General features: G+C 37.6%; 1 protein-coding gene across 1 annotated transcript; it reads right to left on the bottom strand.

Annotated features, from left to right (window-relative positions):
* Window positions 1-23,121: 23,121 nt before the first annotated feature.
* Window positions 23,122-23,667, bottom strand: LOC131156133 (uncharacterized). Its single transcript, XM_058109579.1, has 2 exons — window positions 23,511-23,667; window positions 23,122-23,402 (listed from the first exon to the last, which is right to left on the bottom strand). The coding sequence occupies exons 1-2, from the start codon at window positions 23,665-23,667 to the stop codon at window positions 23,122-23,124; spliced, it is 438 nt and encodes a 145-aa protein (XP_057965562.1).
* Window positions 23,668-27,957: the final 4,290 nt, after the last annotated feature.

Below are 27,957 nucleotides of genomic sequence, written 5' to 3'. Positions count from 1 at the left end.
TCCAAGAATCTACTTTGCAGGACCCAAGTCTTTCATATCAAATTCCTCTGACAATTGCTGCTTTAATTTTCCGATCTCTCCTATATCTGATCCTGCGATTAGCATATAATCAACATATAATAGTAAAATAATATAGCTAGCATGATACCTTTTGAAGTAACAACAATGGTCGACACTGCACTTCTGAAAATTGTTCCTCTGTATATAGTTGTCAAATTTCTTGTACCACTGTCTAGGAGCTTGTTTGAGACCATACAAACTCTTTTTCAATTTGCATACAAGATTCTCTTTACCTTTTATTGAAAAACCTTCTAGCTGTTGCATATAAATTTTCTCATCAAGATCACCATGAAGAAATGTCGTCTTCACGTCCAACTACTCAAGATGTAAACCTTCTGAGGCAACAATACTCAGAACAGATCTGATGGTTGTTAGTTTGACAACTGGTGCAAAAATATCAGTGTAGTCAAAATCTTCCTTCTGTTCGAAACCTTTAACTACTAACCGAGCTTTATATCTCTTGGATCCATCATGCTCTTCTTTGATCCTATACACCCATTTGTTGTGAATAGCCTTCTTACCATTTGGCAACTTAACTAGTTCTCATGTTTTGTTGTAGTTAAGAGACTTCATCTTATCTTTCATTGCAAGCTCCCACTTGCTCGAATTTCCTGCCAGACATGCTTCAACATAGCATTCAGGTTCTCCTCCATCTATTAGAAGTAAATGGTTCACATAACTCCTATATGGTACATGCTGCCGAGAAGATCTCCTAAGCTCCAGTGCTGGAGTAGGAGGTGGTGGTGTAACAATCTGCTCCACATGTTCCTCTACCTAAGGAATCTAGGTATTCTGTTGAGAATTTTCAGTGTTCTACTGACGTGTCCTTACACCTTCTAAAACATCGTCCACATCTACAAAGGTTGTTTTAGACTCTGTAGCTCCTATTGTGTGTCTATCTTTGTACATCACCTTTTCATCAAAAATCACATCTCTGCTTCTAATTACTTTTTTGTTTTCATCATCCCAAATGTGATATCCATATTCATCTCCACCATAACCGATGAAAGTGCATTTCCAAGATTTCGGATCCAGCTTATTCCTGACATGATCATTGATATGTATATATGCAACACAACCAAAAACTTTCAAATATGAAAGTCTTACCTCTTTGTTACTCCAAACTTCTTCTGGTAGACTATAGTCCAATGGTACTAATGGACTCCTGTTAATCAAATAAGCTACTGTGTTGACTGCTTCTACCCAAAACATCTTTGGCAAGTCTGACTGCATACGCATGCTTCTGGCTTTTTTTGTCAACGTTCTGTTCATCCGCTTGGCTATGCCGTTATGTTGAGGCGTACCTGGCACAGTTCTTTCCATTCTGATACCATGCTCACAGCACAATTTCTTGAACTCGGTGTTAACATACTCACCACTGTTATCTGTTCTCAGCTTCTTGATTTTCAAACCAATTTCATTTTCAACCATTGCTCTCCAAATTTTGAAAGCATAAAAAACATCAGATTTATACTTCAGGAAGTAAATTCATACCTTCCGTGAATGATCATCGATAAACATGATGAAGTAATGATTTCCACCTGTGGACGAAATGGTTGTTGGTCCCCATACATCTTAATGGACTAGCTCAAGTCTCTCCTTCTTTGGAGTACTAATGTTTGTCTAGAAACAAACTCTCTTCTATTTCCCAAGTATGCAATTCTCACATGTGTCAATCTTCACTGACTGTAAATCACTCAACTTACCCTTTGAGTGCATCACCCTAAGTCCCTTCTCACTCAGGCGTTCGAGTCGTTGATGCCATAAGTTGCTATCATTGTTTCTTGTAGTAAATGTAATAGCCATGCACGCATCAGGAGTTACATAAAGAGTACCACTTTTCTTACCTCGAGCAATTGTCAATGCACCCATCAAAATCTTCCATTCATCACCAACGAAAGATGTGTTATATCCTTCATTTGTCAATTGACCGACTGAGATCAAATTCTTCCTCAGGTCTGGAATATACCTGAGATCTCTCAGTTTCCATAATGACCTATTCATTTTGATCTTCATTATCCCCTTACCGGCAATATCGCAACGTTGATCATTGCCCAGATATACTTTACCGAAATTACCTGATGAATACTCCTCTAGGCAATTTCTGTTGCAAGTGGCATGGAATGAAGCTCCAAAGTCTAACACTCAGGACTCCTTTTTGCTCTCCAAAGAGTAGATCAACAAATCATTATTTTCTGAAGCAACATTTGCTTCTGTCTTTGCCCTCGTCTCGTATTCTTTCTTCTGACTTCTGCACTGGTTCTTGTAATGACTAGTTTTTCCACAGTTCCAACACCCAAGAATTTTTGTGCTTTGGGAACCTGTGTCCTAAGAACCTCTGGGATTTCTGGATTTAGACCGCCTGGGTCTAGATCTATTGCGGTTGTTTGATCGTCCATGCCTGTTTCCTCTGCATCGACTTTCCATGTTCAAGGCTGAACTTGAAGTGGAGCCATGGTTTGATTGCATTCAGATTTCCTCCATCAAAATCATGCTAATGACCTCATCGTATACAAGCTTTGATTTTCCTGCAGAGTTGCTGATTGCGGTAACAACACCATTCCAACTTTTGGGAAACTGACTAAGAATCAGTAGGGCACGAATCTCATTATCAAATGTTATCCCAACTGAAGCGAGTTGATCCGACAACTCGTTGAAATTATTCAAATGCCTACTAAAACTTTCACCAGCTGACATGCTCATAGTAAATAATATTTTCATGAGATGTACCTTGTTAGCAGCTGACGGCTGCTTGTACATATTAGAACACGCATCCATGAAAGACTTGGTGGATGACATATGCTTGATATTGAATCCCACAGACTTTGACGATGTCATTCTAATGGCTTCGAGAGCTTTTTGATCAAGCAACTCCCACTCAGCCTCATTCATAGATGCTAGCCTACTCTTCAATGGTAAGTACAATTCCTTCTCAAATAAATAATCTTCTATCTACATCTTCCAGAAATCGAAATTATTGCCATTGAACATTTCAATTTTTAAACTATTTTCATTTGAAATCTTGATTCACTGACCTAGAGATAGAATTAGCTCAAATGGACAACATGGTTGGATCCGAAACGGTTGAAAACCTTAGAAATGGTTCAAGTCATTCAAAAAACAGACCCAAACAATTCCAAAAAGCTCGGTCAAAGTTCAGGTCAAACTTGTTCAAACTGGTCAATGCCGACATGGCAGTGCTGGCGTGGCATGCTGACATGGCTGTGGGTCTTACCTGCTGGCGTGGTATTGTTGATGTGTCAATGGGGTCCACCTACTGCTGTGGCGGCTAACATGGCATTGTGGAGCCCAGCTAACGTGGCGGCTGACTCAGCGCCACTGACGTGGCCGGGTTCTGAGGTGGCGGGTCAGATATAGATCTGGGTCGGGGACCAAGTGTGGGTAGGGTTGCTGGGTCGGAGTTGGGTTTTTGGGTCAGGCTGAGATGGTTCGAGTGAGGAAGACGCATGGACGCGCATGAGTGGCAAGTCATCGGCGCGTGTTCGGTGCGTGGCGAGGGGTCCTTCTCCAGTGAGGCGCGTGTAGCTTCATCTAATCTCCTTTCGAGCTTTGGCTTGCACGGTTGGCCTCGTCTTGGCGAGGTGAAGGTGATGATGGTCTCAAAAAATAATTTTGAGCCACTGGATAGAGCTCTGATTTCGGTGAACACTTTGATTTGGCCTTTCTGCTCCAACTGGACTCTGATACCAATTGTTAGATTCTGTGAGCAACCATAAAATTATGAACACCAAAAATTTATGTGGTTCGGTCAAGATCGACCTACGTCCACGTAGCACACCACAAATTCACTAAAACCGCTAGAAAAATACAACTCTTTTCTTCCTCTCGCTCTCTTCCTCCTTTTTTTCTTCTCTCTGCTCTCTATACCTCTCTTTTACATTTCACGACTCTCCACAACTCTCTATTTATAGGGCTTTGGAATCAATTGCAATTAAATACGATTAATAAGAAAAAGAAGTTTCATCCATTTAAATTAAATGGTGGATAAATGGCTCCAGCTTGCAGCACGTCATTTATCTCCTCACGCGTGTCTCCGGTTCAGCATTTCTTGGCTCCAGCACAACAGATTTATTTTGAGTATTGAATTTTGATTTGTAAGAAACTTGAGGACCCATTTGGATAAAAAATTTTGGTGGGGAAAGGAAAGGGAAATGAGAAGGAAACTCATTTTCGGTTATATTTTTCTCTTTATATAAAATACTACTAAAAATGAAACTTTGTTCTAATATGACTAAAAATTATGGAAAATTAAACGTGAATGGTGTATAAAATCAAATTTTTGTTCATTGATTTGAAATTTTTTTTTTTCAATTTCCTTGATAACCAAACATGAGAAATGAAATTGTTTTATTCTTTTTCTTTCCTTTCCCTCATATTTTCCAAGTTCCAAATCGAGCCTTAATATTTGGAGTATGAAATTTGAATCTTAGACTTAAATTTTTTTGGATTTAGACAAAATATAGTTTGAAATTTTGTTCATTGCCCTTTTCCCCCTCACAAATTCATACAAATTCAAATCTAAATCCCAAAATACATAGTTCCAATACTATATTATTTGTGCAATTCCCTAAAAACATAATTAGTCAATAAATGTCCTAGATAGATTGAGTGAAATTGAGATGAACCAAATTTGCTTAGGTGAATGTCACTTTACAAACTAGTCACTTACGTAATTGGCAAAATGGCAATGTCCTAAACAAAGCAAGGAAAATGGAGATTGTAATGACCCCAAAAATGTATATACAATTAAAGTGTAATAATAATAATAATAATAATAATAATAATAATAGTAATAATAATAATATAAAAAATGCTCATTAAGTTAATATCAATACCAAGGTGTTTTTCTGTTGGGATTCTTGATTATATGTTTGATGCCTAATAAATGCCTTATCTTAGCGAGTGCTCAGAAACCATGACGGTTTAGTTGCTCCCTGGAGTTCAGCTTGGTTAAAATTGAATTTCATAGGATAAATAGAGCAGACACTGTTTGTATACGTAAATAAGTACATATACATAAAATAATGTTTTGACCGACATAATTTGAAAAAATATATGATAAAATAATAATAACATAGGTATTCTATGCGGGACCCACATGACTGTGTGGGGCCCACATGAGTCCCGAAGCTATGTAATGTAAGGACTATCCGAGTTATGTAAGCCCACTTGGGTTTCGAAGTGGTGAAAGACCCATAAGACTGTGTGGGGCCCATATGAGTCTTTGAAATTTGCACTTAATTCTTCTTTCATAAAAAATACTAAAACATAGTTAAAATAATAATAATAATAATAATTTTAAAAAAGTAAATAAATAAATAAGTAATTTAGTTAAATGGGAGTGTCTGCAAGCACTCACATTTTCCCCATATATACCCCCATCTGGGTCCCATACCTTTCATCCCAAGCCCATCTCATGCCCATTACATGCCCATTCCTTTATTTTTTTTTTTTAAAAAAATTATAATTTCACCAATCTCTCTACACTTTTACAAATTTCATTTTTTTATAAATAGGAAACTATCAACCTCCATTTTTGACAAAAATTTTCTAAAGGAAGAAAAAGATTAGTCAGTGAAAGAATTAGTGGTGGAAGGAGAATTTTTGTTATAATTAAAATTCTCAAGCACCCACTCTTTCCGATCTCATTTTTTAGTAATATTTTGTTAGCCTTGGTGTATTCCCAAGGGGGGGGTGAATTGGGTATTTAAAAATTATCGACTAGGTTAATCAGTTTATGTAGTGACTCAAATAATTATAATATTTAAATGATAATAGAGAGGGAGGAAATAGAAATGGGAGAGGAAAAGAAACAGGCAGCAGGCCTCTGCGTTCGTCGACAAAGTTACAATTTGACTCGTCGACGAGGGTACATTTCGTCGACGAGAAAATACCGAGAAAGGTTTTGGGAGATTCTCAATTTTGTCGATGAAGAGAGATTTCATCGACGAATTGCCTCTTGATCTCGTCAACGAAGTGACGTGGCTCGTCAACGAAGGCTAGTGTATAAATAGTGCTAAACGCGATTTTCAGCTTAATCTGGCCGTAGAAACTCTCTCTCTCTCTCTTTCTCTCACTCTCTCTCTCTCTCTCTCTCTCTCTCTCTCTCTCTCTCTCTCTCTCTCTCTCTCTCTCTTCCTTTGATTTCCCTCACTTCTCTTTTAGATCTCCGGCCGATTTTTTGCCGATTCAACGATTTGAAGCTACCATGACGCTTCTGGAAAAGTTCTCTGCAAGTCTGTTGGAGCGGATTGTTGGTGGGACAAGTTTGGAATTTATCCCAGATTTAGGGTAAGACTTTCTATTCAGTATTTGGCTATTTGACAGTTGTAAAAAACGTAGTGCACGTAGAAATATTGAATTTTAGTTCTAGAAAATGTCATTTTCAGGGTGTTGACTAGAGAACCCAGCGAGTGTTGAGTTTATTATTTTAAGGGCTTTTTTCAGGAATAAGGTAAGGGGATAAACTAAACTAGTTATTTTATGAAAATATATGTAAATTATTACAATATCTGATTTTTGGAAAATAAATATATTTATATATGTTTATATTTGAGAAATATTGCTGTAAAAGATGTTATGTAAAATATGTATGAAACCTATTTCATGTGGCATGAGTAGAATTTATAATGAAATACTTTTTTCTGAGAATATGAAAAAGATATGGATTTTGTATAATGAAAAACCGGCGTACGAGCTGAGCTATGGATATGTTTACCGGCGTACGGGTTGAGCTATGGATATGTTTGCCGGCGTACAGGCCGAGCTATGAATATGTTTGCCGGCGTACGGGCCGAGCTATGAATATGATTTTCCAGCGTACAGGCCGAGTTATGGTAAAATATGAAATATCGTCATACGGATCGATGATTTTCATGATATACATATATATGCAAAATGATATGATTGATTTGATAATTAATGGTATGAAATATCCATGTATCATAGTTTCAGTATATGCTATATGTTATTAGAACCTGGTTGACTTAGTCTAGGCTAGCACTTGCACGGTACCGATGCTATGTGTTCATGATTTATCATGATATTAATGTTAACGCTACTATACGGAGTGGCGCGAGGTTGGATGGTCGATGTGGTTTTAAGAAGTGTGAGCACCCCTAGTATACAGACCAGGTCTAGCAGACCCATCGGACTTACAGACTGTACTTTTGACTTGACAGTGGTCGGCCAACCATTGTCAGGTCCCGCCTTCGGGCCACACAACCCAGTTATGTGGGAGTAGTACATGACAACAGCCAACTAACCTACCAGGGTTGTTTTCGTGTTATGTTATATGAGATGAATTACGTTTATGAAAATCATATATGTTCTTCCATGATATGAGAATATATGTTTCCCAGATATGATACAGACAGTTATACTGATATGTTTATGTATAATTTTATATAGAACACGGAAATACTCATGTTGTCACACACTAGTATTAGTTTATTTCCCTTATTGAGAGGTGTCACACCCCGAATTACATGAAATTTTCAGGAGCCCTTGATAGGAGAGCGGATAAAGTTCCGCTGAGATAGTAATGTTGATCTACCCTCTCTAAAGGGTAAGTTTTGGTGGGGACGATTAGATTTTGTAGAAAATGTCCCTAGGACTTTCTTTTTGGGATGTGTATATAAATGGATGTAGTAACTCTGGTATATTGATGGATGGTATTGTATATGGAATTATGGGTTATTTATGATTTTATGTTTCCTGCTGCTTAGGCTTCCGTACTATTTTCTGATGTATCCCTGGTACCCACAGGTCCAGGTAGATTATGATTTGCTGGATTTGTTTTATTGGTTTAATTGTATAAAAAAAATGTGTGAAATTAAGGTCGTTACAGTTTTGTATCAGAGCCTAAGTTGCTAGGTTTTGTAGACTTTAGAATGCAGCAGAAATGAAACCAAAGTATAGGAAATGATTTAAGGTTTTGTTCTATAGTCTAAAGGCAGGACTTCCGTGGTGGTTTCTGTGTTTTTCCTAGGGTGACAATCTCACTAAAATCATAGTAAACTATTGGCGGGTTATGTTCCTAGAATGGAGGACTGGGGTTAGAAATTAGCTAAGAGTGTTGGGATAGGAGGCTAGGTTAAGTGGGTAAATTATAAGGATAGGATTATTAAGTTGCATTTGTTATTGTTCAGGATGGATTTAGGAGGAGGTAGTGCCCATGTGAGTGGCAGTGATGGAGCAGGGCCATCAGGTACAGGTGGGACTAACTCTAACGCGGTATTACATTGCGTTGCTCAGCAGGTTATAGCTGAAATCGCTAAGAGCTCGAGGGAGCAGGGTGGTCCGTCAGTTGGCCATGGGTGCACTATCAAGAAGTTTACGAAGATGAATCCTCCGACCTTTTCAGTAGGAGTTGATCCTACAGCCGCTGAGAACTGGATGCAGGAGATCGAGAAGGTCCTGGTCGTATTGCAATGTATTGAAGATCAGAGGGTCCTCTTCGCCACCTATTGACTGACAGGAGAGGCCGAGAGATGGTGGACTACTGTAAGGCTTCTAGAGCAGCAGAGGACTACACCGATAGCCATGACTTAGGATTGGTTTAGGGAATTTTTCTTTGATAGATATTTTCCAACCACTGTCAAAGAGGCTAAAGTGGAAGAGTTCCTAAGTCTGAAGCAGGGACAGTTATCAGTCCAGCAGTATGCGGCACGTTTCATCAAACTCTCTCGTTCCTCCCCGTACATTGTCCCTGATGAGATAAGGAAAGCGAGGTAGTTTGAGAGAGGCCTAAGGTGGAGTATATTCAAGCAGGTGGTGGTGCAATGGATCCAGGATTTTAATGAGCTAGTTGATAGAGCAACCTTAGCAGAGGTTGGTGAGCGTTTGGATGCAGAGGAACAAGGACAAAGGAAAAGATCTGCATCTGTGGGCTATCAGTAGGGTCGTAGATAGAATCAGTCGAGGAGAGGAAACCATGGTAGAGGACTGAGGCAGGAGACTAGAGGATGCGAGGTTCAGGCAGTACAAGGTCCTCTTATCTGTCAGACTTGTGGTAGGAGACATTGGGGAGAGTGTCGGGCAGGTGGGGTTGTCTGCTATCACTACGGTAGACTGGGGCACATGGTATGAGATTTCCCTACACCACCAGATACAGCTCTAGCTCCCAGACCATACCAAGGAGGTTATCAGGCGCCACGTGAGGGCCAACAGAGGAATACGACTCCAGCGAGAGTGTTCGCTCTGACGCCGGGTGATGCTGAGATGACGAGTGACGTGGACACATATATGGTTACTATGCTTTCTTTTAAAGTTATTGCATTATTTGATTCAGGAGCCACACACTTGTTTGCATCTTCGGGGTCTATTAGATTATATGGGGCAGAAACACAGTTGTTAGATACTGAACTGTTGGTATCTACACCGACTGAGTTAGCAATTAAGTGTAGTAGGGTGCTCTGGGATTGTTCAGTTGAGATTCAGGGGAAAATCTTATTTGTCGATCTAATAGTGTTGGATATGCATGGATTCGATGTGATCTTCAGCATGGATTGGCTAGCAACTAATTTTTTCAGCATAGAGTGTCATTCACGAGAAGTGATATTTAGACCTCTACGACGAGCAGAATTTAAGTTCATAGGGTCGCGAGTGCAATCCCTGCCTCAGCTAGTTTCAGTTATCCAGGACAGAAGACTACTGTTGAATGGTTGTCAGGGGTTTGTGGCAATTGTAAAAGAAATGTCAAAGAATGAATTGAAACTTGCTAACACGCCTATAGTAAAAGAATTTATAAATATTTTCCCAGATGAGTTACCAGGCTTGCCATCGGATCGTGAGGTAGATTTCCCTATTGATCTACTTCCAGGTACAACACCGATTTCTAAAGTACCTTACCGGATGGCGCCAGCGGAGTTAGCAGAATTGAAGAATCAGCTACAGGATTTGCTTGATAAGGGCTTTATACGACCTAGTGTATCTCCGTGGGGAGCCCCAATTCTATTTATGAAGAAAAAAGACAGGTCTATGAGAATGGGCCTAGATTTCAGGAAGATTAATAAAGTGACAATCAAGAATAAATATCTTCTACCCCGTATAGATGATTTTTTTTACCAGCTCCAGGGTACACAGGTGTATTCAAAGATTGACCTCAGATCAGGGTATCATCAGGTAAAAGTGAAAGTAGAAGACGTCTTGAAGATGTCCTTTAGGACCAAGTATGGGCATTACGAGTTCCTTGTTATGCCATTTGGACTGACGAATGCTCCTACAATATTTATGGATTTGATGAATAGGATTTTTCATCCATAACTAAACCAGTTCGTTGTTATCTTTATTGATGATGTACTGGTCTATTCAAGGAGATATGAAGAGCATAAGTCACACTTGAGGTAGGTTCTGCAAACTCTTCGGGAAAAGAAGTTATACGCTAAGTTCAGCAAATGTGACTTTTGGCTTGAGAAGGTCGTGTTTTTGGGGCATGTTATTTCGGGTGATGGTATTTTTGTGGATTCCAGTAAAATTGAGGCAATAGTGAATTGGGCTAGACTGAGGAACGTCTAGGAGATCAGAAGTTTCTTGGGGTAAGCTGGTTATTACCGTCATTTTGTTAAGGGATTCTCAGCATTATCAGGGCCTTTAACAAAACTGACGAGGAAGAATGTTAGATTTGAGTGGGACGATAGCTGTAAGTAGAGTTTTCAGGAATTGAAGCAGAGGCAACACCAGTATTGGTCACCCCGTCAGGGGATGAGGGTTATGTCATTTACAGTGATGTATCCTTGAAAGAACTTGACTGTGTATTGATGCAGTATGGCAGGGTGGTGGCGTATGCTTCCAGGAAGTTGAATGAATATGAAAAGAACTACCCTACCCATAATCTTGAATTGGCTGTAGTAGTATTACAGACTCGAATTGAATGAAAATGTAAATTACAATATCAACTAATCTTCAGGGTCTTCAGGCTTCAAGCTTTCACGTGTCATCAATGTATCTTCTAATATAAACCTACACATGAACTAGAAAGTCATCAAATACTTGAGTATTTGTCATTATCAAAATCGGGATATGACCCATAGGGTCAACAATCTCTCCCTTTTTGATGATGACAAATACTTGCCTACTTCTCCCCCTTTTGGCAACAACAAAAAGGGCCTAAATAAATATTTAAGAATATAGGAAAATAATCATTTGAATACAAGAAATGTTTGGGAAAAGATTTTTAGAAAATTTAACAGCATGCCGTTTGAAAACAAAACATTTTTCCTAAAAATACATGTATACAAGTGACCTGATTGAGTAATATATTGACATTATATCCATAACCACTTACTCAAACATTCTAGTATTCTCAACACATAAAATAGAGGTATAAATTTCAGTCATTCAAGAAATATAATAGCCATATAATGCAAAAAGAATAACAAAGATAACCTCAGCAATTAAACACACAAACAATATAACTAATTATTTAAATGATTTAAATGACATGAAAACAGGGTTAGACCAAAAGCATACACAAACCATTTGCAATTGAAACATATCATAAGACCCGTGGAAGATTTGAGTTAAAGGCACACGACATATGATACCAAAAAGGAGGTTTGAGTATAAAAACAGTTTAACTAGTTTCGCATGCATTTTCATATGAAGTTACTGAACCAGTTATGCTATTTTGAAAAACATATATGTATATAATAATAATGAGGCAAGTGGAAAAAGAGTGTGTTTTGAAATTTGATCTTACCAAAAGTACATGTAAATAAATATATATACGTATATAATTATAATATACATCCCTTTTTTAATGTTTGCAAAATGGTGCTAGGGGTTGCTTACTGAAAAAGAAGCTTTAATTTAAAACAAGCAAGCATAAATTTTTTGGTTTGTCAATTAAGCACATACCAAAATATAACCAGAAAATCACAACTATAATGATCCCAAAAATTTAACAATCATATGCAAGATCATATGACAAGTACAAACAATTGTGGCAACATAAACAAAGAATTTCAACAATATCATTTCAGTTAATCACATGCCACACTCATTCAAAAATAGATCTAAGCTAAACATATTTGTGAGAAAAACAAAATAGGAATTTATGTTTAGATGCTCACCCTTTCAATTTGAGTACGTGCTTAGATTCTTTAACTACTTATACTAACCAAAGATTAATTTCATTATACTTAGTAGTATAAACCATTAATTCAAATCTTTAAAATCAACTATATTGAGTATTTGTCAATTGCATTTGTCACTTGATTAGTATAATTGTCCCCATAGATCATAGATGTATCAGAGAGTATATATTGAGGCGTGCAATAATTTTCATGACCCAAGAACATTCCATATCTAATCGTAAGCTTTTAAGTACTGGATGTAACACCCCGACCCCGAGGGGCCTGGGATATTAACTTTTTACTACTGATTTACAGCGGAAGCAAAATAAACTCAATTTTATTCAAACCAGAGCACTAATATTCCATATTACAATCATTTATTTCAAAAGAAGGAAAATTACACAAACATAAATATCTGAAACCATACTAATATTTCTAATCAATCTTTATTTTTTCTAATCCCCCACCCGTATGCTTGCTAAGCCTGATTCCCGACATGTCCTTCAGAGTTATCTGAAATAAAATATGATTGGGATGAGACGACGCTCAGTAAGTAAATAAGATTATTATTAGTGTGTGGCCAAAATGAGTTTTTAAAGAATTTCGTAAAACAATAATGAATACTATAACTTCAAGATTTCTTTTAGAATAAACATAAATTTAACAATTTCTGCATAAAACTTTTGTCATCAATTTCAACAGTAAATTTTTAAATCATATACTATAACTGCTAAATTAAACTTTTAACTTTAAAACTGTAAAAATATTTAATGATAAACATACATATACTTTTCCTTATACGTTTTCCTTAGATCGTCATATAAGCACCAAAATGATCCTTTTCACGTAAACTTACACTTTTCCTTCAAATTATCAGTAACTTTGTACACGTAATTAAATATGTATAAACATATATTGTAAAAACCACCCTTAGGCCTGTTTGCCGTAAGTCATGTTTACCCCCATAACTGGGTTGTGCGGTCCGAAGACTGGACTTAGCTGGCTGGCCGACCAAACTAAATCAACGTACGTAAACTTTAAGTGAGATTTTCCTTATTAAGTCCTGGACTTAAACCAGGTGTGCACTCAGGAGAAATCCACTAACATAAATAACCACTCTGTAAACAGTGTGGGTGCACTCTGATCCGTATAAACTTTAAGCTGCGGTACCGAGCATCTGTAACTTTGAACTTTCGTTGCCATAAGGGGTTTGAAAATCATCTTATTATAATTTATGCAATTTAAAATAATATCGTGAAAATCTCATCTTTATTCATATTTACATAAAAAAAAATGTAACGTATAAATAAACTCATGCCACACAATTTTTTGTGTTAAAAATATATATAATTTTATTTTTGAATAGAAAGAAATGCTGAAAATTTACCCGAGGGGATTGGAACATTTCTTAACCCAAAAATATATGCAAGTATATTAAAGATAGAACTGGTATAATTAAATATGCGTAAAAATAAACTCATGGAAATTTTAAAATTTACGTACAAAATAAGCTCGGGTATGAATTTAAAATAAAAAGAAACTAACATAATCAAAATTTACTTACAAAATAAACTCGGGTATAAATTTTGAATAAAAATACTAACATAATCAAATTTACTTACAAAATAAACTCGGGTATAAATTTTGAATAAAAATACTAACATAATCAAATTTACTTACAAAATAAACTCGGGTATAAATTTTGAATAAAAATACTAACATAATCAAATTTACTTACAAATAAACTCGGGTATAAATTTTGAATAAAAATACTAACATAATCAAATTTACTTACCTTCTTCTTTTACCGTGTGCTACGAACACAATAATTATCTTTAAGAAATGAGATCGGAAAAAGTGGGTGATTAAGAATTTATTCAAAAATTCTCTCTCCACCACAAATTCTTTCACTCACTAATCCTTCTCTTCCTTGGAAAATTGTTGTGAAAAATGAAGGTTGAGAGCTCCCTATTTATAGGAAAATTTTGGGGAAGAAATAGAATTTATAAAAGTGTGGGGAGATGGGTGAAATTATAATTTTTTTAAATTAAAGAATGGGCAAGGTATGGGCAAGGTATGGGTTGAGTATGGGATAAGGATGGAAGCCATGTGGGAGTGCTTGCCACCATTCCCACTAAATAATTTTTTTTTTTTTTAATTACTTACCTAATTAATTAATCAATAACTTAATTAATTATTCTATTATTTTATTATTTTTTTCTAATCATTATTATCGTTATTATTATCATTGTTATTAATTTTAAACTACTTTTAGTATTTATTTATTTTTGAACAAGAATTAAATTTTAAAACTCATGTGGGCCCCACATGGTCTTGTGGGCCCCACACAACTTCGAGACCCGAATGGATCCTACGTAACTCGAATAACTCTTATACGATTTTATGCATCCTACATAGTTTTGAGACTTGTGAAAATCTCCATACGGCTTCGGGACTCATGTGGGCCCCACACAGTCTTGTGGGCCCCGCATAGGATACCTATATTATTATTATTTTATCATATATTTCTACAAATTATATCAGTTAAAACATTATTTTATGTACTTATTTACGTATATAAACAGTGTCTTGTGGCTCCGGGACTCATGTGGACCCCACATAGTCTTGTGGGCCCCACATATGATACCTATATTATTATTATCTTATTATGTATTTTCGACAAATTATGTCTGTCAAAACACTATTTTATGTATATATACTTATTTACGTGTACAAATAGTGTCTATCCTGTTTATCCTATGAAATTCCATTTTGACCAGGCCGACCTCCAGGGAGCGACTGAGCCGCAATGGTCTCTGAGCACTCGCTAAGACAAGGTCTTTCTTAGGCATCAAACATGGAATCAAGGACCCTACAGAAAAACACTTCTATATTGATATTAACTTAATGACCATTTTTATTTTATTATAATTATGCTTTAATCGTATATATATTTTTGGGTCATCACACTGGATATCAAGTTTAGGGTATTCTCAAGAGCCTTGATATTCAGTAAACGAAAATGATGCATATGGATCATTTATGTGCTTCTTATAGGGATGGTTCTAAGCCTTCCTAAATGGTTGATGATTATGCTAGGATGAAATTTAATTATCTATTTGGTTTCACTCATCATTTCAAAAATGTTTTAATATTAATTTTATCATAATCATCTTTAGCACAAGGTTTTATTTTGGGAAAATTCCTGTCGAAATTTCGACAGCATGTCATCCGTAAATCGGACATTTTCCTATAAAACCTGTATCTAATAGGTTCAATTAAGCAATGTATAATTAAGCTCAAGGCATACAAGAAAACTTTCCAAATCCCATTTGATATGATGTTGATCTACCATTGCAGATACTGACGCATGCTCTAACTTCCGACTCAACGCATCAGCTACCACGTTAGCTTTCCCTGGATGATAGCTAATGGTGCAATTGTAGTTCTTGATTAGTTCCAGCCACCTCCTCTGCCTCATGTTCAACTCCTTTTGCGTAAAAAAGTATTTAAGGCTCTTGTGATCCATGAGGATCTCACATTGTTCACCGTACAAGTAGTGTCTCCAGATCTTCAACACATATACTACTGCCGCTAACTCCAGATCATGCATAGGGTAATTCTTCTCGTACTCTTTGAGTTGCTGAGAAGTATAAGCAATTACTTTCCCCTGTTGCATCGACACACATCCCAAACCTTTTATAGATGTGTCGCTGTAAATCAAAACCAGAGTAGTGACCAGTTGATGTTTCAACTCCTGAAAACTTTGCTCGCACTCGTTGGTCCAATCAAATGTCACATAATACCTTGTTAACCATGTCAAAGGGCCAAACAATCTAGAGAATCCCTCCACGAACCGCCAGTAGTACCCAGCCAATCTTAGAAAACTCCGAACTTCCTACACGCTCTTCGGTTTCACCCAGTTAGCCACTGCTTCAATCTTACTTAGATCAACTAAGATTCCACCTCCTGACACGATATGGCCTAGGAATGTGACCTGTTTCAACTAGAACTCGCATTTCTTCAGCTTAGCATACAACTTCCTTTCCCGCAGCATCTGAAGCACCAACCTTAGATGGGTTTCATGCTCTTCCAGACTCCTAGAATATATCAGAATATCGTCAATAAATACCGTTATGAACTGGTCCAGGTATTCATGGAAAACCCTGTTCATTAGGTCCATAAATACCGTCAAAGCGTCATTCAATCCAAATGGCATGACTAAAAACTTGTAGTGACCATATCTAGTTCAGAAAGTAGTCTTCGCAACATCCTTAGTTTTAACTTTCACCTGATGATACCCTGACCGTAGATTAATCTTCAAAAAGACTTGCATTCCCTGTAGCTGGTCAAACATATCATTTATACGAGGTAATGGGTATCAGTTCTTCACTATTACCTTGTTAATCTCATGGTAATCAATGCACATTCTCATTGACCCTTCTTTCTTCTTCACGAACAATACTGGCGCTCCCTAGGGCGAAACACTAGGTCTAATAAAACCCTTATCCAATAGTTCCTACAACTGCTCCTTCAACTCCTTAAGTTCCGCTGGAGTCATTCGATATGGAGCTTTAGAAATCGATATGTTGCCTGGCAGCAATTCAATAATGAACTCCACCTCACGATCAGGAGATAAACATGGTAAGTCTTCCGGGAATACATTCGAAAATTCATTAACCACACAGATATCCTCAAGCTTCGAATCATCCAGAGGTGGTTCCTTCACACAAGTTAGGTACCCTTTACACCCATCTAAGAGTAACCTTCTCGCCTACATTGCCAACAGAATCTGTAAAGCACACTTGATCCTATGAACTCATATTCCTGTTCCCTAGGAGGTTTGAACACCACCACTTTCCTACGACAGTCAATCATAGCAAAATTGGAGGATAACCAATCCATCCCCAGTATAATGTCAAAACTGAACATATCATACACTACTAGTGTAATAACCCAAGAAATTTTATCAAGGCATCGTCGACAAACACAGGGGATTCGTTGACGAGGCTGCAAGAGGGCCTCGTTAACGAGGACATGTTTCGTCAATGAGAAGATACCAAGAGGCTGTTTTTTCGAGTTCTAAATTTTATCGATGAGGAAATGGCATTCGTCGAAGAACCTCCTTCCTAACCTCTTCGACGAAATGACATGGCTCGTCAATGAAGTCCATAGTATAAATAGAGTTAAACTCGGATTTTATGCATAAATTTCAGTAGAAAAACCCTTTCTCTCTCCTCTATGGTTCCTCCCTCTTCTCTCTTCGATTTCGGCCTCGTTAGTTGCTGGATCGATGATCTGAGGCCAGCACGATGCTTCTGAGAAAGTTCTCTCCAAGTTTTCTGGAGTGGATCGTTGGTGGGATGAAGTTGAATTTCATTCTAGATTCAGAGTAAGGTCTTTTATGCAATATTTGACTTTCTAGCAGTTGTAGGAAATGTAGTAGTCAAAGAAATAGTGATATTTTGTTTTGGTAAATGTTGTTTTTAGGGTGTTGAGTAGGGAACCATGCGGTTATAGGACTCGTCACAATAAGGGATTCTAGTATGAATCAGGTAAGGGAAACATGCTATGCTATGCAATTCTAGTATGATTTCAATACGAATTATAGATTTTACCAGGTTATTATTCAAAGCAGGAATTTATACAATTTATCAATTATGTTTAAGACGTTTTAAATTATTGTGTGGCATGAGAATATGGATACAGTATAGAATCATGTTTTACAGTATTTACACAGAAACATATTTTATTGTATTTTCAAGATTGTGTTTTACAGAATATACAGACAGGGAACATACTTTACAGTATTTTTACAGAATACCATGATTATTGTAAGAACCAAAAATATAAAAATGGGTTTAAATATTAAGAGATGGGAAAAATTGGAAATTCCAGGTCAAAGGGCTATAAAAATAAATTTCCTTTGCTTCCTCATTAAGAAATCTCAAATATCTCTCTCTCTCTCTCTCTCTCTCTCTCTAAACCTCTCCCTACTCCTTCTCTCTAGAATTCTTTGCCGATCGTTGAAAGAATCGGGAAATAGAAGCTACCATGAGGATCGTGGAAGGATTCTCTACAACTTCTACGGATCGGAATCTCGTTTCAGAGATTTTCGGGTTTTGGCGTAAAATCGAGGTAAGGCTTGATTTTCAATTCTGATCCGGTAGATTTGTAGGTAACTGTCTTGTGAACATATTTTGTACTGTGATTTGTAGGTTTTGGAACTTGGTTCGCTGTTTAGGGACCTTGGAGTTCGAGATTTGCTTACGGGGTTAAGGTAAGGAGAACTATGTTTATATTGGTTCTTTTCAAAATCGGACTCGGTGGAACTGTGGTCCACAGTCCTGTGTGTGTTTTGGCTACTCATTTGGGGTGATCTAACGGGGAAAACTATGGGTTTTTCATTATTACAGTTTTTGGAAAAAGGGGGTGACGGGCTGAATCCCGGGTTTTGTTGAAAGTTGAGTATATGTGTGATTTATATTGTGATATTGGGATGACCGTGCCTTGACTTTGTTTAAATTGTATTTGTTTGGAAAACCATGATTTAGATTACCAAATGAGTGTGGTTTTTTGGTTATATGAGCATGCATGTGTGTGTGATATGTTGAAATGCTAGTAGGAACGTAGTTCCGAAATTTTTCCAGGTACTGTGAGTGTCTGGCTCTATATCCGAGGGCGTGTCATCACCTGCCATGTAGGCAAGAATGTCCAACTCTATATTCGAGGGCGTGAGCCTATTCTGTCAAATCAGGCGAAAGGGTGTGGATCCACCAGTTTAGCGCCGGTACGATGCCATGGAAGTCAGGGACTAGCCATGTGCCGATGGCGCCGTGTTCGCGGGTTGGCTACAGGCTAACGCCATATGTCGCGAACCGGCTTCTAGCCGAAGAGTGTGACGACACTGAGGATTACTGATCATGTGTATGTATTGTGATGGGGCTGCGTATAAATGGCCTTCGTATGTGTGCTTGTATGCACTGTGTAAATTAGTACTAGAATGCATTTGACTGCGTGTATGTTGTATCATGATAACACTCAAATGCCACACACCAATATAACATATGTTCTTCCTTACTGAGAGGTGTCTCATCCCTACTGCACGTATATTTTTTACAGGTCCTTCGAGTAACTGGAACTAGTGTCCTAGTGTAGGGAGTGTAGTGGCCGGTGTACTGCGTTAGCACTTGGGTAAGTGCTAGGACTGTAGTTTTGTTGGGTTGCCATTTTGAGTTGCATTTGGGCACCCAATTTGTACGTTTTGTTAGAGTCATGTTCTGCTCTTGTATAGAATCTGGTATGGTACTGCATATGTGTATATAGATGACTTTTTTCCTGTTGCGTATATGTTGTGATTGGATGTATTTAGGGTTCCTGGGAACCCCACGGGGTCGAATCCTCATCCAGTGTACTGTATCTTTTGATGATTTGTATGATACACATACAAGTTAGATTATATTTTCACCCTCGGGTCCCATTTTCGGGTTTGGGGCGTGACAATTATACAGTTTTACAGTACAATGACATATAGATTTATAGTTCATCTCAGAAATACAGTTAATATAGTTACAGTTTATTATAACGTCATGGTTAATACAGTTATCACAGAATCATGGTAAAACAGGTAGTTTTATACATAAATGTATTTTATAATATCAGACCCTGATGGATCATTATAGATACAGTTTATAAAGCACGGTACTGTAGCTATATATAGTTCAGAGTGCAACCACATATTCAGATAATATGTGGTATACATAGTCGATCATGCCTATGTTGTGGACAAGCTCCCCATTAGATATGGGTTAAGGGGGCCGATTTGATTGATGGAGTATAGTGATTTATCCTGGTAGGCCAGCCAGTGATAGATCCCCCCGACAGGTCGCACAATCCTATCTTGAGGGGTTAAATCATGACATACAATTATCCACAAGGAAGTTTTTCAGTATTTATATGTATATACAGTTTACGGGAACTGAGGATGTACTTATGTATATTAGAAGTATTATGAATAGAAAACTTATAAAGACAGTTATGTTAAGCAATGTGAATAAGGTGGTATTATATATTATTTGTACTTGTATTCCCAAATTTAGTTATTCATGATTTTATAGAACCAGCTTTTTATAGAAATGTAACTCACTTGCCACACACTAGCAATAGCATATTTCATCTTATTGAGCGTCGTCTCATCCCTAATAAATTGACATTTTTTCAAGTGATCCAGCTAGACGAGCAGATCAGACTCGTAGGTAGAGGGGCTACAGTGCTGCCCTGATAGTGGAGTGAGTATTTTTGGAAGATTGTTTCTGTATAACCTAGTTTTAATTGAGGGTATTTTAAGAATAGTAGTATATGTATATTTTGGGAGCATTTTAGCACTTTAGTATTACATATTTATGATTGTGGTTATATAAATTAAGCTTCTTGCTGCATAGGTTGATGGTTATTTATAGTAGATGGTATCGGAGTGGTGGAATTTCATAGTATTTATTATTGGAAAATTTTAAAATATTTATAGAATTTAGCTGGTCGTTACAACCAAATTAATTGGTAGCGACCTTCCCTGAATTACCACTGGGCAGTTCCCTAACATCTTTATACAGATCACCACACTCCCAGACGGTGTATATAACGACCTTAAATTTTACTTAATATAAAATAAAATCTAATGAATGAAATGGTCAACCCGAACCCGTGGGTAACGGGGACACCTATCAGTCACAGTGGAAACCTAAGTAACAGTAAACATAAAATCCAAACATCCATCCTGAAAAGCATAATACCAGAGCTTTCTATAACATTATAAAACTGTACTTCCATACATCCTCATATACATTTTAAAATATCTCTAGAGTCAAACACAAAATAACTCATACCCTATTACAAAATCTTACCCTCCTCACAGGGTAATCTCATTGACTCAACGGCGGCCTTGACCCGCCGGTCTCTCAGGGGCTCCTGAAAAATTAATTAAGTTTGGGGGTGAGACACTTCTCAGTAAAGGAAAATAAATTAAATACAGTTGTGTGACAATATGAACATTTAATGCAATTATACATATACAATTCATTCCGTGTATCAGTAAACATTCATCATAAAGTATATGTTCTTATAAACTTTCATATTTATTAATAAAACATAACATACATAAACATTTGTTATAACTGCAATACTAAAAATATACTCAGGATGAATAGCTAGCTGGTGTCATGTATTACCCCCCATGACGGGTTGTGCAGCCCGAAGGCAGGACCCGACAATGGCTGGCCCACTACTGCCGAATCAAATATGTCTGTAAGTATGATAAGCCCACCACACCCTGGTCCGGACTGTCAGGTGGACGTCCACACTCTACTAAAAGCCATATCGATTATCCATCTCCCATCCCCTCGTGGAATGGTTAGCACTAATTTGACGTAGATATCTGATCTACACATATAGCTATGGTACCGAGCTCCTAAACTAAACTAAACTAACATTCGAGTTCTGACAACATATAGTACATAATTTCGTAAATACGGCCTTGTGCCGAACATTTTATAAATACAGCCTCGCGCAAAAATCATACATACGGCCTCGTGCCGAAATCATACATGTGGCTTCGCGCCAGAATCATTTCAGGTATTTACATTCTTAAAATAACTCATTTATCATATATTCGTCAAACTCAATATAGCATAACTCGTCTTTTCAAGATACATGAAAATATGCTTTGCTTGTAAAATCATTCATATCATGATTCACTTCACATAAAATTAATGTTCATGCCACACATGTACCATTTAAAGTCATACCTTATATTCTAAAATCATCATTTCTAGCATCTTATACATACATATACATTTTAATCATAATAGCAGTATTTTCCAAATATACATTTCATGTGTGATAAACAAATATAGCATATGCTTTTCTGAAAATAAATGTGCTCATAATTAATAATAACTTGCATGGAAAATAATTGTTTTAGTTTATTCCCTTACCTGGCTACTGAGAAAGCCTCTAGACTATCCTAGCCTAACCCCCGTAGGATTTCCTGCTCAATACCCTGAAACTGAAAATTTTCAGTATTAAACTTCAGTATTTTCATACGTATATCATTTCCTACAACTATCACAAGACCAAATTTGGCTTAAAAAGCCTTACCTCAACTCTGGGATGATTTCCAACTTGTTTTCACCAACGATCCGCTCCGGCAGATTTGGAGAGAACTTCCCCAGGAGCATCGTGGTGACTTCGGATCGTCGATCCGGCCTAAAAATGGCCAAAAACGAAGAGAGAGAAAAAGAGAGAGAGAGAGAGAGAGAGAGAGAGAGAGAGAGAGAGAGAGAGAGAGAGAGAGAGAGAGAGTGGAGAGGAAGCTTAAAATTAAGTTTAAAAATCAAAATTTTCATATATATATATATATAGACAGGGGATTTCATTGACGAGTTGCATCCTTTGTCAACGAATTCTCATTAATTTCGTCGACGAAATTCAGTCGGCACCAAAACCCCTCTCGGTATTTCTTCGTCAACAAAACCCTGTGTTCATCGATGAAATCCTTAAAGCCTTCGTCGACGAAACCCTGTGTTCGTCGATGAAGTCTACGAACTCCTTTTGGTTTCTATTTCTATTTCCCTCTCTATTTATTATTTAAATTTCATTATTATTCGGGTTGTCACAGTGTAGCCACAGACTACCCCTTATCCATCACTTGGGTTTCAACTCCACATAGTTTCACAAAGTTTACAAATATAAAGCAGTGGCTTGCTCCTAAATCAAATAAGACAACAACTTTATTTGAAAGCAGTAACATGGTACCTGTCACCATATTGCCAGCATGTTCTGCATATGTTAGAATAAGTGAGTACACTCTCTCCTGAGCTGTGTTTCCTTAAAAGTTTCCCTGAGGCACCTAATTATTTCCCCGATTCTGACTCAATGCAGGCGTACCATTCATCTGCATATGACAGTCTCAGGACTTGTGACCTAATTTGCCATAGCTGTAACAGTTACCCACAAACGACTGACATTCACCATCATGCCATTTGTTGCACCTGGTACAACGCTTGTGAGATCGATTCCCCTGTGGACCCCATGGTTCTGTACTCTCGCGATTACCCAAACTGTAGTTCCTTTTCTTCCACTGCCCATGACAAGAACCAATCTGAGAACCAAAAGGCATTAACCTCTTCTTCTGATCCTGTACCACCTCATCCTCTAGGAGACCAGCCTCAACGACGATGGCTTTATCCACTAAAACAGGAAACTCCCGAATCTACAACATTCCCACTAGCCTACGAATATCCTTCCTCAGACCTTTCTCGAACCTCCGAGTCTTTTTGTACTCGTTTGAGATCATACATGGCGCAAAATGTGATAGCTCCATGTATCTAGCTGCGTAACTTTGCACTATCAGGATCCCCTGGGTCAAACTTGAGAATTCGTTTGCCTTTGCGTCACAGGTGGAAGCCAGGAAGTATCTTTCAAAGAATACCTTCTTAAAATGGAACCACGACATTCCTGATGAATTGGCTCTCTGCTCCTCAAGTAGACTCACAACCATCCACCATCTCTTAGCTTCTCCTGTCAGCTAAAACGTAGCATAGAGAACTTTCTGCTTGTCGGTGCAGTGCAGAACATTCAGTATCTTTTCCGTCTTCTACACCCAATTCTCCACCACTATCGGGTCATATCCTCTTGTAAACGTCGGAGGATGGATGCGGGTGAACTTCTCAATGGTGCAACCCGCAGTAGTAGGCAAACACTCACGTACCGTAACACTTCACCTGATCTCTTGGATAATTTGCCTGGTCAAACCCCGAGCCACGGAAGGAGACCCTTCACTCATAATCCCCTCCGAGCTACTATCTTAGTTGCTATCATTGGGCTCCATTCTGAAAAGAGGATAGGAATAAATTAGCATTCCTCTATCATATCACAATTAACACAATCATTGCAGAATAATCATGTTAACTTCTAAACTCTCGGGTCCAGGCCTGCCCCACTACACAAATACAAAATCATCAATGGTTTGCCATGATTTTAGTAAAATCGTCATTACAGGAAAAACACAAAACACCACCAATGAATCCATGTCTAGCTACAAGACAACCCTCGACCTACTCTACCCATTCCCTATATTCCTATATTTTGTTATGTTCACCTAATCAGGCCTAACCAAGTCTATAAGACTTAACAACCTAGTTAGCTTTGATACCAAGTTGTCATGCCCTAAACCTGAAAATTGGCCGCAGGGTGTGATTTAGTAACCTAACTTGTCCCTGTATCATACAACCATCCATGATACTACACAATATAAGGGTCCAACCCTGTAGGGTTCACGTATACCCCATACACCATCACATACACAATATACCCAGCGGAAATATTCAACTTATTACATTCATAACACCATACCAGAATCTATACAAAATCAAAACCTAAGTCCCATAATAAAAAACGTATCCCCAGGTGTCTACAAAACCCAAAAAAACAACCCAGCCATAATTTAGTACTTACACAAGTTCTAATACAACTTTAACCAACAACCACGCTCCCAAAATGCTAGAACGCTAGTGTCGGCTACTCAAAGGACCTGAAACACATTTGTATGATTGGGGTGAAACACTTCTCAGTAAAGAAGAATTAGGTTATATCAATGTGTGGCACATGAGTGTTATTTTAACAGTAAAACATAATACAGTTCCAGTATATCACACAAAACACCTCGGTCTAGTGTCGTCACACTCTTCGGCCTAAGCCGACTACATTACACGGCACCCCCAGTAACTTAGTATAGCATAAGCCCCCTCAGCGTTGAATCGATGCAAATCTGGTGTCTCACACCCTTTGGTGACCAACTGACATAATAAGTGGTATTTCACACTCTCGACCTCAAGTCGGATATCTAAGCCTACGATAGTTAACCGACTTGGCCGCCTACAGTATTATTTCGACATGGTTCAATATCTCAGCTTGTGGCATTTTAATCCGGCCCGCTTTGATATATCCTCTACAATATTATTCCGACTCAGTATTTTCACAAAACCTGGAACAATTTTGAACTCATGTTCCTATATCTCAGTTCAACAACTCACAACTCAACTCATTTCAATATACAAGCTCATTCCACACTTATTTGGGTAAATAATAATCTCATATCAGTAAATCCAAAAATACCGTTTAACATAATCAAAGGTGCGGTCATCTCTATATTACAGTTTAACCAAATATATATTTTTTCAACAGAAATGGAGATAATACCCAAAACCCTTAATTTTTCCAAAAACTGTAAACCCAAAATTTCATCTGATAGATTTTCCCAAATAAGTAACCAAAACATCTGTAGAATCGTAAACCACCGTTTTATCGATTCAGATTTCACAAAACAACTGATATAAACAAAAACCCCTTAGCTTTCTCCAAAAACTGAAATACGAATTAGACGGCTCCAAAACAACGAATTGAGTTCCCAAAACCTAAAAACCAAAGAACAATACTTCAACACAATCCTATTTACTACCAATCTATCGAACCAAAAATGAACTTATACCCTTATCTCAATTTTGGGATAAAACCCAAAAATTCTCGAAACGAAAATCCGATCCACTATAATCGTAGAGGTTCTCCCCCTGATCCATGTAGTAACATCAGATCGTTGATTCAAGTAACAGATGACCCGAAACCTTAGAGAGAGAGAGAGAGAGAGAGAAAGGATTTTTAGTTTCTTAGTAATGAAGCAAACTAAATGATATTTATAGACCCCTTGACCCGGTCAACCTCGTCGATGAAGTGGAATGCTTGTCGACGAGCAGAAGAAGGGAGTTCGTCGACGATGGAGTTGGCCTCGTCGATGAGCCTGAGATTCCAAAATTCCAGAAATCTCTTGGTATCCTCTCATTGACGATCCTCTAAATCTTGCCGAGGAGCCACAGAAGAGACTTCATCGATGAGAGAAGAAGCCTCGTTGATGAGCCCTGTTGTTTTCTCGTTCTTAACTTTCCTTCCCTTTTCTCATTTATTTAATACAGATTTCTCAGGTCGGGTTCTTACACTCTACCTCAACCACTACATAAAGTACACCAATACCCTTCGTGATAAACCCATGAAATACATATGTCTATCCCTGATGTTATCATCATTGGTTCCCAACTATCTGAATACATGTTGTCACTCATTTGCTTTAACCGCATATGCCACAGGATACCTGACTCGGATTCAACAGTTACAACTCCACCTACAACCGTAACACTCTGTAGTGCATAAATATTTCCCGCTACTTTTTCCTTTTTCATCACTATCAAGTTACCTTCACACACTTTCATTTCTCCACATTCAGACTTGTAATAACTTCCATTATGGTCTAAAATTCCCAATGAAATATCATTCTTCCTTAGACCCAATTCGAGCTTTACATCACATATGGTTCTTACAACATCCCCATACATTCCGATTTTGACATTTCCAATAACAAACGTTTTGCATGAAATATCATTTTGAATCAAAATACAACCAGTATAAACTGATCTGTAGATGTAAAATCTCTAGGATAATCCAGTATCTAAGATCCAAAAATCACCTGTGAGGCACTCCAAATCGGATGAAACACGTAGTATACCTCTATCACTACATTTTGAGTCTTACACTTGTAGATTTTGACGAACCCTCAGACATATATCGGCATTTCCGTTTTCACCAAACTAATGCTGGAGAATTCTCATCCATGATGTGATACAACATGTCCTTAGCCAAACTAAACAAATGATTGCTCCCAATTCATTCCAAGTTGTTGCATCCATGCTATCCAGTTAAAATTATGTATAAACCTTTCACCAAATTTTGTTACACTAAGAGATCCTTCAATTCAAAGGCCAATAGCACGCTCTGATACCAACAATGCACAGCAGAACAACAATATTGTTGTAAAAGGATCAAATATGCACTTGCAACAATCTAAATGATGATAAATAGAATATATCCTTAACCGTAACAATATAAAGAAAGCAATAATAAAGGCAACGACACCAGGAATTACGTGGTTTGGCAAAACCTACATATACAAGAGCAATCGGCAAAAGATTTCACTATGAAGATCAAAGATACACACTCAATAATCTTTTCACCTTCTCTCACCCCTCTCCTACTCTTTTACACGTCAAAAGATGCCCAAAAGAGCATATATAACAAGCCCTCAGAGGCTTCCCTCCGAATCCCCAATCGTCACACCATTTACATTCAAAATTCAAATATTTTCTCACAACCTAGGTGCACTCGTCAACGAGTATAGGGGATTCGTCAATGAGTCAAAGAAGACTACTCATTAACTAGTCAACCCACTTGTCGATGAGTCTTGAACTCTGCAGTTTTCCACCTCTCAACATCGTCTCGTCGAAGAGCACATGACACTTGTTGACGAGTCATTACTGTTGCACCAACATATGTTTTCCTCCCATTGTTCATAAGCCCCCACGAAATATAAGAGCCACACCATAAACAACAACCCTTTTTGCTGATGCCAAAAGGGGGAGAATTTTATGAGCAAAATGATAAATGATTTTTATGCTCAAGGCGGGGACGTAGACTGGTTTGACCGAATATCGATAACAAATCGTGTGTGTGTGTGTCTCTCTCTCTCTATCTCATTTAAATTTCCGTACTTTAATTTCCGCATGTGTATGAATGTTTACTTATTGTCATAATTATTTTTCATACACGTATTTTATTTTAAGTGAGATATAATGTGGTGAATCGGAAATGTTTAAATTAGTAAAATATTTTTAAATCCCAATTCACCCCTCCCCTCCTGGGT

The sequence above is a fragment of the Malania oleifera genome, chromosome 5 (assembly GCF_029873635.1).
Source record: "Malania oleifera isolate guangnan ecotype guangnan chromosome 5, ASM2987363v1, whole genome shotgun sequence".
Classification (NCBI taxonomy): domain Eukaryota; kingdom Viridiplantae; phylum Streptophyta; class Magnoliopsida; order Santalales; family Ximeniaceae; genus Malania; species Malania oleifera.
Note: the sequence above shows the minus strand (reverse complement) of the source record. Positions and strands in the feature narration are given on the sequence as shown.

Coding starts and splice junctions, on each gene's coding strand:
- LOC131156133 (XM_058109579.1), bottom strand. CDS start 23,667: ATGTCGTGGTTCCATTTTAAGAAGGTATTCTTTGAAAGATACTTCCTG. Junction 23,403..23,510: donor GCTATCACATTTTGCGCCAT/GTATGATCTCAA, acceptor TTCCTGTTTTAG/TGGATAAAGCCATCGTCGTT.